This window comes from Triticum urartu, chromosome 5, assembly GCF_003073215.2.
Source record: "Triticum urartu cultivar G1812 chromosome 5, Tu2.1, whole genome shotgun sequence".
NCBI lineage: Eukaryota > Viridiplantae > Streptophyta > Magnoliopsida > Poales > Poaceae > Triticum > Triticum urartu.
In genome coordinates, this window is record NC_053026.1 from 385,154,835 (window position 1) to 385,166,149 (window position 11,315).

At 48.6% G+C, this 11,315-nt stretch overlaps 1 protein-coding gene across 1 annotated transcript; it reads right to left on the reverse strand.

The window, feature by feature from the left end:
* Positions 1-473: 473 nt before the first annotated feature.
* Positions 474-2,802, reverse strand: LOC125509190 (probable trehalose-phosphate phosphatase 7). Its single transcript, XM_048674102.1, has 6 exons — positions 2,225-2,802; positions 2,046-2,117; positions 1,845-1,934; positions 1,639-1,692; positions 1,434-1,535; positions 474-1,191 (listed from the first exon to the last, which is right to left on the reverse strand). Exons 1-6 carry the CDS (start codon positions 2,630-2,632, stop codon positions 796-798), a joined length of 1,122 nt encoding a protein of 373 aa, XP_048530059.1. The 5' UTR covers positions 2,633-2,802; the 3' UTR covers positions 474-795.
* Positions 2,803-11,315: the final 8,513 nt, after the last annotated feature.

Sequence of the window (11,315 nt, forward strand, 5' to 3'; positions counted from 1 at the left end):
AACCGGCCGGGTGGTCACCGGTGAAAGGGAGTGGGAAGCTGATTGGTTCAGGTGCGCAGGGTGGAAGGCTGGAGAGAAGAGGTCGGGGTTAGAGGAATGGCCAGAGGCGGATGTGGCGGCATGAGGATGGCGAGGCAGTGAGAAAGGCGCGACAGCGGCGTCGGTTGCGGGTGTGGAGGTGGCGGCTACGTCGGTGGCGATCGAGAGCAAGAGGAAAAAGACGGCTTCGAGAAGAAGCGGGGGAAAAGGATGAAATAAGAAATATGCCAACCGTTGGATTTGAATCCAACGGCCAGAAAGATCGAATTTATTACATTTTCAATACAGCTTACGAATAACATGACCTTGTAAGATTGTAGTGTAGTGTAGTAATAGTTTTTGAAACGGAGGCAACACATTTGCCTCATCGATTGATTAATTGAAACAGATTTTGATGATGGTGTGCGCATGCACGGACAGAGAAGGCTTTGTTGTTGCTATTTACTCAGATTTCTCTTTGTTTATTCCATGGTTCCTCCCCTTGTACGTGGACAAAGGTAATTTACATGCATGCATAATCGGTAGGTACGGTATACATCCCCAGAAAAAGAAGGACGGTTAATTAGAACACAACATGTGGCGCAACAATGCTCCGCAGGTTCGCCGTAGTACGTTCCTTCTTCCCATCCACGTACGTAGCCTTTGGCTTTGTTCGGATGAGCAAGCAGGGGATTTTCATTAACTAGCTAAGCTACACGTAGCAGTGAAATAATTAGTTCGGCCATTCCCGCCGGCCGGCCGATCCTCGTCGTCCGATCAGGCGTCGGCCTGCCGCCGCAGCCTGAGGCGCGCCTTGGAGAGCTGCTTCCACTCGACGAGGCGGAGCAGGAACTCCATGACCTCGGCCGGCTCCTGCAGCGAGAAGGAGGCGCTGGTGTCCTTGGGGTGCTTGGAGACGAGGATCCCGACGCCCTGGCCCCGCCGGCGCAGCACCTTGAAGGCGTCCTCGTCGGTGCGGTCGTCGCCGATGTAGACGGGGAGCACGTTGGGGCAGTCGGCGAAGCCCAGCGACTCGAGCAGGAACTCGAGGGCCTTGCCCTTGTCCCACTTGATGGTGGGCCGCACCTCGAACACCATCCGCCCCTGCGACATGCGCAGCTTCGGGTACTCCCGCATCACGCCCTTCACCGTCTCCGCCAGCGCGCCCCAGCTCTGCAAACCATCATCATCATCGACGCTGATCAGTCACTAGTTATTAAGTGATTAAACCTAACTAACCTCCCCACTACTCCACTAGGGACAAAAGGGAGGTTCAATCTTATATTATGAGCACTAGCGGTGGTTAAGTGAATGAATACGGGTGGTGGGGAGGGATAAAGCTATAAATGGGAAGGAAAGCGGCTGCCATTCGCGGTGGCAGCGCCCATTTCCGTTCTGCTCCGTCCGTCGCCTACCTTTTCGTCGACGCATCTGAAGTGGACAGACACGCAGAACTTGTTGTTCTCCACCTTGGCCCCGGCTACGTGCTTCGTCTCCTCTATCAGCCGCTGATGCACCTGGAGAAACACCATGCATGGATTCGAGTTTAGAACGGTTTCTACTGACCAGATTTCTGGTGCGAATGAGTGGGCGGCTGCGAGGTTGAAGCTAGGTGCGTACCTCTTCTATCATGGGCAGGAACTCGCTTGCTGGTTGGAAGAGAACTCCTTTGGCCTGCGGGGCAAAAAGGTATATGCCTTTAGTTTGCCAAGATATGGGAATATTCGTGCCCACAAAAATGGAGCTGGAGATAGATGGATCGAGCGACCATGCTAGCAGCTAGCTAGGAGTAGATGATGGGCGAGAGGAGAGGAGCATCAATTCACCTTGGACTTTGAGGACTTGGCCGGGCCCTTGATGTCCATGCCGTGGCTGCCGGCGTAGTAGAGCTCCGCCAGCTTCACGAAATCAAACACCTGCGAAATTGAACACGCACACATCGGTTCGGTTAGCTTCGTTTCGTCAGCGGCGGCGGTGGTCGTGGTGGGCGATGGCAATGGGAGTTCATTAATTGCTGGCGGGCGTACCTTGTCGCGGCACCGACCGCTGACGATCGCCGTCGGGAAGTGCTTGGCCACGCTGCGCACGGCCATCCGCATCTGCTCATTTCCGAATCACAAAATTAATAACGTGTCCGCAGGTCGGGAGCAGAGGTGCATGGTGGTATGAAATTTGGAGAAGCAGAGTGGGCAGGGGAGTGGCTCACCGTCTCGCTCATGAAGGCGGCGTCGGGGTCATCGACGATGGGGGACAGCGTGCCGTCGTAGTCCAGGAACATGACGATCTGCTTCCCCTTGGACGCGGCCACGATCTCCTCGAACTTGCCCAGGGCGGACGGGTGCTTCGCCATCCAGGCGGCGTGCTCGTCGTCGACGCCGGCGGCGAGGGCCGCGGCGGCCCTTGCGTGCGTGGGGGAGGACGCCCGCATGGACTCGACCAGGCCACTGAGCATCCCGGCGCCAAGCTCCGCCTGCGCGGCCCGCAGGCACTTGCGGCTCACGGCCATCCCGGCACGCGGCGGCGGGTACGGGAACAGGGACCCCGGGCAGGGGCACGCCGTGGGCGCGGGCGCCGTCATGCCCACCTCCGGCACCACCACGGTCGTCTGCGCCATGCCAAGCACGAGTCCAAGGAGAAGAAGAAGCTTCGAGGGACCGGTCCTAGAAGCGCGCGAGAGGAGGAGGATCCCGAACGATGGATGGAATCAAGGGATGGGGCTTCGGTTGGAAGGCAGAAAAGGAGAAGCGAGAGTGAGGAGGAAATGATTGGTGTTTTGTGTGGAGGCGGGGGGGCGGGGTATTTATAGGTGGAGGGAAGCGAGGGGAAGACGCGAATCCGGCGCGGGGGGTGGGCCGATGTCTTGGACGCGTCGTCCGCCGTCGCGCAGCCCACGGCGGTGCCAGGTGGCCGCGCGGGCACGTGCAGGGCCCGCCGTGGAGGCCGCGGGCGGACGTGTGGGGCTCGGTGCGCGACACCTTAGCCTTGTCGACGGTGAATGGCCTTTTCCCCTGTGATGTGAGGCTCTTTCTTGGTCAGATCCAGCTTTCCTTCCGGTAAGTTGGTAGTAGTAGTACTACCACAAGAGTTAAAGCTCGTTTTCCTTTAGAGCAAAACAAAGAGTTAAAACTCGCGCGCTGTTACCGCTCAAGTCACGACGAAAACTGAGATGGGCAGTGGCCGAGCTCGGCTCGGCTCGGCCCGTGAACAAATTTGTTGCCTCCAATCCCTTTTTAGAGGAGCCACTAGTTAACGAGCGCTTCTTTAAGAGCCTCGCAATGATCAGTATCATTTGACTTGCTATCAACCATTTGCCGCGTGTCACGTTTTGCGTGTTTTTTCTAATTTTTTTTTCTGCACGCGTTTTCGAATATTTAAATGGGTTTTCTAGGTTTTTTTGACGTTTTGATTTTTCACCGGCCTTGTTTTTTGCATGAAATAACGCATTTTTTCTTTCGCGAGAGGCACGACCGTCCTTTTGGAATCTGTATTTTTTCCTTTCGCGAGAGCCACGGTTTTGCTTCCGCGAGAGGCACGGTTGTGTTTTCACCAGAGTCACGATCATGCCCCTCGGAAACGAAAAAAAACGTGTTTTTATGTTTTTTTTCTTTCGCGGGAGTCACGGTTGTGCTTCCGCGAGAGGTACGGTTGTGCTTTCGCGGGATTCAAGGTCGTGCCTCTCGAAAACGGGTTCTATTTTTTTATTCTTTCGCGAGAGTCACGGTTTTGCTTCCACGAGAGGAACGGGTGTGCTTTCGCGGGAGTCGTGGCCGTGCCTCCTCATAAACGGAAAAAAACACGTTTTCTCTTCTTTTTTTCCTTCCACGAGAGTTACGGTTTTGTTTCAGCGAGAGTCACCGTTGTGATTTCGTGAGAGGCACGGACGTGCCTCTTTCGAAAAGGAAAAAACTCGTGCTCCCGGTTCAGTTTTTTCGTCCGATTTTTTCGTGAAAAAAGTTCGTCAAAACCTATCAATACGGGATCTAGTTTTTAAGATCTCCACGCGAGGAATCCAACGTTGAAAGCGGTTTGAGATTTGGATGCACGATTTGAGAGATAAAACGTTTTGAATAAACGGATCTAAAAAAAAGGAAAAACTCTCAGGTTGCGACAAATGACGCGCTGCATGTGCGTCACTTGTCGCAACCTGGGGAGTTGGAGTGATCTTTAGAAGTACTCCTCAACTTGTGATTTCACCCTTTTGATAGGACACAAAAGTACCGTAACGCGCCGATCGACCGTACATCAATATATATAATGATTTTTATAAATTAAAAACTTATATAAGTTTGAATTTTTTTATATTCATATTTTTGAAAGAATGGTCATAAATGTTTGTTTTTCTAAAAAAAGTATGTTATTAATAAAATGTTCATGAATTTAAATTTATAAATGATACAAATAATATTCATGACTTTTTAATATTAATGAAATTAATAAAATGCTGAAGTAAAAAAAGCATGAAATGAAAACGAAGAAACTTATAGGAAAAATGAAATAAAAATAAACCAAAAAACAATGTTAAACTGACAAATTTAGAAAGAATGAAAAGACAAGAAAACAAACGCCTCACTTAGGCCGCCCAACTAGGACGTGGGAAGAAAAGAAAAGTTAAGGAACAAAAAAGGGCGCCCTGCCCCACTCTGCAATGGGAAGGCCAATATTATCGCTAGGGGGTACGTGTTTGGTCACTATTTCGCACGGAATAGGATTTGCATGTTGCAACTGCAATGCACATAGGCATTTCTTTTCAGGTACTATTGTACAGTGTGCAAACCAAAAATTCACTTAAGAACAACCAAGGCATGTTTTTCAGTTCACTCCAAAATTCTCTCACGCTAGTTGCTCTCAAGCCTCTGGATCGCTAGTTTTGTAACTTTTGTCATCCTACAACATTACTCACAACATCTTTCTGATGACCGCTCATTGATATCCTTGTCGAAACTATAAAACCATCTCCGCTTTAGTGTGAAAACCGCAAAGTTAGGGCACTTGCAAACCCTAGGCTATACCTTGTCCAATCTATGGCTATATTTTATTTGACTACCTTAGGAACCAATACGGATGAAGTGCAAACTGGTTGTCCTTCAAATAAATCAAAATAATTTCAAAACTTCAGTCAGTTTTAGGTTTTTCTCCGATGACCCAAAAGTACCACTGAAATTCACTTGATGCTAGCGAATTCAAGCTCTAGGTTGAATTATAGGTGATGTGGTTTACATGTAGTACTCTAGCAAGTTTAACTTGCTAGGTAATACCGGAAAAAAAATCTTGGAACTACCAGATCATCAGAATGGACAAAAAATGCTATTTATTTTGCTTTGTATTTTAACTTCTCATTGTATCTTATCTTTGCTCTTATCTAAACTCTTTCACAAGGCTTAGTTGTTTGATCTGCAATGGCTAAGAAAAGCTCCAGCAACTAAGGCCACCTAAATTGGAAGCGGGAAGAAGCCTGCACCAAAAACTCAAGCTCAAAAGAATTAGACTAATAGAAAGAGACAAGAAACTCTCAAGAGGAAAGAGGACATAACAACAAGGGATATGGCTGAATTGGAAAAGATGCATGAATTTTTAAGAAGCATATTTTCTCAAGATGTAGGAGAGTAAAAATTCCAAGGATCATCAACTCCTCCTCCTAGCCCCAAGCCTAGTAGATGGGTAGATGACTTCTTTCTTACCATTTGGTATCTTGATGCCAAAGGGGGAGAAGATGTGAATATCATAGGCTTAAGCAAGTGCCCTTTAGTTGTTTAAGAGGGTGTGTGAGATGTTAGTGCCTTTTTGGAGTTACAAGACTTCTTCTTATTTGGGATCCCGTGTGATCCCTTCCTATGTCTTGTAAAACTTTATTTTACTTTGTCTGATATGGATTGTTATCTATCATGTTTAAAAGTACTTACGCGTTTTGCATGCATTATTTGCCCAAACATGTATCTTGCATGTAGAATTAAGAAACGACATAAATCTTGTTGGCTAACTTTTCCTCACTAGTTGTTCACTTTCTCAAGTAATATTGTTTGGATCATGTGTTAGGGCATATTTTTCTCTGGTTTGTTTTGGTGATTGATGACAATACTTTTGCGGACTAATCGTGTGCATTAAGCTTTGCAGGTTATCTAATATAAGGGCACTATGCGATAGCTCCCCTCGTGGACTTCACTTTAGACGGTTTATTTTCCCTCGTTTCTTTTTCGGTGAAATTGAGTAGTAGGGTTAACCGTACTATCAAGAGGGGATCCGTTTCGGAAGAGTATGGGTGGAATCATCACGTACACACCCTCCTTGCACCCTAGTCTTCTTCCTGCTTCTTTGGAGTTTCCGTGTTGTGCAAAACAAGGGGTGATGTGAGCTAAGCGGTAGTACCGCGGCCAGGGCGGTAGTACCGCCTATCAGCGGTAGTGCCGCTTGTACTACCGCCCCTGCTGTGGTCTCGATTTTTCATGTCGAGTTTCCGTAAAGGACCACGCAGGGGAGCGATAGTAGGGACGATAGTAGGGCGCAGTAGTACCGCTTGTATAAGCGATAGTACTGCTCCTACGTTCGCTCCTGCTGCCGCTCAGCTTGCTGCCCTCCTCAGTTTTCCAGCGGCTGTAGGGAGCGGCAGTACCGCTTATACAGGTGGTAGTACCGCCCGCAGGACGGTAGTACCGGCCTAGTGCGTGTACTCATTCCTCAGCCCTGGTTGCCCTATGCCTGCTTGCCTCAGCGGTACTACCGCTATGGAGGCGGTAGTACCGCTCCATGAATGGTAGTACCGCCCAGATGCGGGCTGCGGGCTGCATAACGGTTGGATGTGTCCCCCACTATATAATGGGGTCTTCTTCCTCTAGAAGACTCACCTCTTCTCCCCCAAAACTCTATTGTTGCTCTCCAAGCTCCATTTTCGCCCGATCTCTCTCCATAACCAATCAAACTTGTTGATTCTCTAGGGGTTGGTTGAGAAGGCCTAGATCTACACTTCCACCAAGAGAAATTTGATTCCCCCCACTCATCCTTTGCGGATCTTGTTACTCTTGGGTGTTTGAGCACCCTAGACGGTTGAGGTCACCGCGGAGCCATATTCCATTATGGTGAAGCTTTGTGGTATCGTTGGCCAATTAAGTTGTGGAGATAGCCCCAACCTTGTTTGTAAAGGTCCGGTCGCCGCCTCCAAGGGCACCACTAGTAGAATCACGACATCTCGCATTGTGTGAGGGCGTGAGGAGAATACGGTGGCCCTAGTGGCTTCTTGGGGAGCATTGTGCCTCCACACCGCTCCAACGGAGACGTACTTCCCCTCAAAAGGAAGGAACTTCGGTAACACATCCTCGTCTTCACCCGCTCCACTCTTGGTTATCTCGTGCCTTTACTTGTGCAAGCTTATTTGTGTTATATCCCTTGCTTGCTTGTGTTCTTGTTCTTGTTGCATCATATAGGTTGCTCACCTAGTTGCATATCTAGACAACCTACTTTGATGCAAAGTTTAAATTGGCAAAGAAAAGTTAAAAATTGTTAGTTGCCTATTCACCCCCTCTAGTCAACTATATCGATCCTTTCAATTGGTATCAGAGCCTCGTCTCTTTATTAAGGACTTTGTCATCCGAAGAGTATGGTTGACACCGTAGACGGTGTGGAGGAGCACTCCGGTGTGAATCCGGTCTCGTCTACGGCCGATGGGGGAACCGCGATCTCTCGTGAGGAATTCAATTACGGTTTAGGCTTGAACAAACGCGGAATAAACCTAGCGGTTAATTTGCCAAGAACAAAACATAAAACAATTAGGCTCACCTATGTGCACCAACAACTTATGCTAAGCAAGATAAGTAACTATGTGATAGCAAGATATATGACAAAGAACAATATGGCTATCACAAAGTAAAGTGCATAAGTAAAGGGCTCGGGTAAGAGATAACCGAGGCACGCGGAGACGACGATGTATCCCGAAGTTGACACCCTTGCGGATGCTAATCTCCGTTTGGAGCGGTGTGGAGGCACAATGCTCCCCATGAAGCCACTAGGGCCACCGTAATCTCCTCACGCCCTCGCACAATGCAAGATGTCGTGATTCCACTAAGGGACCCTTTGAGGGCGGTCACCGAACCCGTACAAATGGCAACCCTTGGGGGCGGTCACCGAACCCATACACTTTGGCAACCCTTGGGGGCGTTCATCGGTACCCGTCAAATTGCTCGGGGCGATCTCCACAACCTAATTGGAGACCCCGACGCTTGCTCGGAGCTTTACACCACAATGATTGAGCTCCGAACACCACCAACCGTCTAGGGCTCCCAAGCACCCAAGAGGAACAAGCTCAAGGGTACCAAGCACCCAAGAGTAATAAGCTTCTCAACTTGTAACTTCCACGTATCACCGTGGAGAACTCAAACCGATGCACCAAATGCAATGGCAAGGGAACACGGAGTGCCCAAATCCTTCTCTCTCAAATCCCACCGAAGCAACTAATGCTAGGGAGGAAAATGGGAGGAAGAACAAGAAAGAGAACACAAAGAACTCCAAGATCTAGATCCAAGGGGTTCCCCTCACATAGAGGAGAAAGTGATTGGTGGAAATGTGGATCTAGATCTCTCTCTTTTCCCTCAAAAACTAGCAAGAATCCATGGAGGGATTGAGAGTTAGCAAGCTCGAATAAGGTCAACAATGGGGGAAGAACACGAGCTCAAAGGATAAGGTTCATTGCGGAAGAAGACCCCCTTTTATAGGAGCTCCTGAAACCAACCGTTATGTGGTCAGCCCGCACACGAGCGGTACTACCGCTGGAGGAGAGGTACTACCGCTTAGCATGGTTAAAACACCCTAACGAGAGAGAAAAATACGAGCTGAAAAACTGCCAGAGAGGTAGAGCAGTATGAGCGGCACTACCGCTGTAGCCACCGGTACTACCGTTGGCCGCAGCGGTACTGCCGCTTGGCCCAGCGGTACTACCGCACAAGAGCGGTACTACCGCTCCTACTGCCGCTGAACCCGACACGAGAAGAGCTGGACCCAAAATCGAGGCGGTAGAAGAGCGGCACTGCAGCGGTACTACGGCTGAGAGCTCCAAGCGGTACTACCGCTTGGGCTCGCGGTACTACCGCTGGGACCAGACAAAAGCCACTCTCAAGAAAACAAGAACTGCCATAACTTCTGCATATGAGCTCTGAATTGAGCAAACTCAAGCTTGTTGGAAACAAGATGACGAGTAGCATCAAAAATAGGAGTGAAACTTCTGCATATGAGCTCTTATAGTAAGAAGAGGCAGGGGAGGTATGCCTAACAAAAAGAGGAGTGAAACCTCCAACCGAGAAGAACCGGCAAACCTCCAACATTGAAAACATCATAGAAGATGCATGTGAACTCCGTTTTCGATGAACTCGAGCTTGTCATCAAGATGACCATAAGCTCTAAGACCCACAAAGAGAACCAAACAAGAACCAAGAAATATGATGCAAGGATGCAATGGTTTGAGCTCTCAATGAACGATACGATCAAGCTACTTATCGAGAGCCCCCTTGATAGTACGACAATTGATCCTATAACCCGGTCTCCCAACTACCATCATGAGACTGGTAAAATAGAAAACCTATCAAGGGCAAACCTTTTCCTTGCACATGGTCCACTTGAACTAGATGATGACGATCTTGACTCCCTCAAGTTGGACCACCTTTCTTGATTGGGTTGACTCGATGAAGACTAGTTGATTGCTCCCCCATACTCCACTATGGGTGAGCCACTCTTCCGCACATCTTCACAAGTCCATTGTCACCACAAAGGACGGCAAGCTTCAAGAATTTGATCTTTTCGTGATGCTCCACTTGAACTTGCACACCGCAACCTAACCCCACAAAGAACTCTCACGAAGACCATGGGTTAGTACACAAAGCGTAATTGATAATGCTTACTGTACCAAGGGATCACTTGATCCCTCTCGGTACATCTTCTATGCTTTGTGGGTTGATCCCTCTCGGTACATCTTCTACGCTTTGTGGGTTGATCAACTTGATTCACTCTTTGACTTAGTCTTGACCAACCTCTCACAAGACCAATATTTAGGTAATTCCTTGAATAGCACCTTAGTCGACACAAACTCTCCTTGAAACCAACACATGTACTCCAAGAAAAGCCTATGGACAAAACCTTCAAATATAACTCAAGGCAACCATTAGTCCATAGAGATTGTCATCAATTACCAAAACCAAACATGGGGGCACCGCATGTTCTTTCACTTTGGACACATTGAAAACCTCCATGAAGACCGAGGTTGAAAGCATGTTTACTAAATTCTTAGAAGGGCTTAAACTATCTACCACACCGTTGAAAGTGGGTGATCCCACTAACAAGGTGACGGATGCTAACTCCGACAAGGGGGAAGCTACTAGTGATAAGGCTCCTTCTAGTGGTAAAATTGGCAACGACATCTTTGCCCATGTGGAACCTCCGCTTACTTATGGTTGACCGATTCCTTCCACTCATTTGAATCATGCCGGTCCTCCCCCTAAGATTGGGAAAAATGAGGACTTTGATTCTTGGGTTTATCGCTTTAAGCGTCATTTGAACCATGTTAATACTAACCTTTGGAGAATCATTGAAGAAGGTTTTTATCTGCATGACCGAAGCAACTTCACCCCTAGAGAAGCCGCAGATAATCAATTCAATGAGAATGCTCTCTTGATCATCCAAGATGCAATTCCACCCGAAGATCTTGCTCATCTCCGGCCCTTCACCACGGCCAAGGATGCATGGCACCATGTTGTTTCCCTCTACAGGGGAAGCGCAAGCATTCAACGCTCCAACTATGAAGTGGTGCAAGATGAAGCCGATGAGTTTGCAATGAAACAAGATGAAGAACCTCGTGAGCTTTATCGGAGATTAACCAAACTCGCGGTCTCACTCCGAGATCATGGGAGTAAGGATACAGATGACAGTTAGATCAAGCGCAAATTCCTCAAGGCCATGATGCCTTATCACAAGGCAATGTCCTCCGTCATTCATCAAAGGCCGGACTTCCACACCTTTGTTGGGGAACGTAGCAGAAATTCAAAATTTTCTACGCATCACCAAGATCAATCTATGGAGTAATCTAGCAACGAGGGGAAGGAGAGTGCATCTACATACCCTTGTAGATCGCTAAGCGGAAGTGTTCAAGTGAACGGGGTCGATGGAGTCGTACTCGTCGTGATCCAAATCACCGATGATCCTAGTGCCGAGCGGACGGCACCTCCGCGTTCAACACACGTACAGCCCGGTGACGTCTCCTATGCCTTGATCCAGCAAGGGGTGAAGGAGAGGTTGGGGAAGACTCCATCCAACAGCAGCACGAT

Excerpts from the sequence above, each read along its gene's own strand:
- LOC125509190 (XM_048674102.1), bottom strand. The coding sequence starts at position 2,632 with ATGGCGCAGACGACCGTGGTGGTGCCGGAGGTGGGCATGACGGCGCCC. Across the intron at positions 1,693-1,844 it reads CCAAGTCCTCAAAGTCCAAG|GCCAAAGGAGTTCTCTTCCA; the intron begins GTGAATTGATGC and ends TTTGCCCCGCAG. Across the intron at positions 1,192-1,433 it reads TCAGATGCGTCGACGAAAAG|AGCTGGGGCGCGCTGGCGGA; the intron begins GTAGGCGACGGA and ends GATGGTTTGCAG.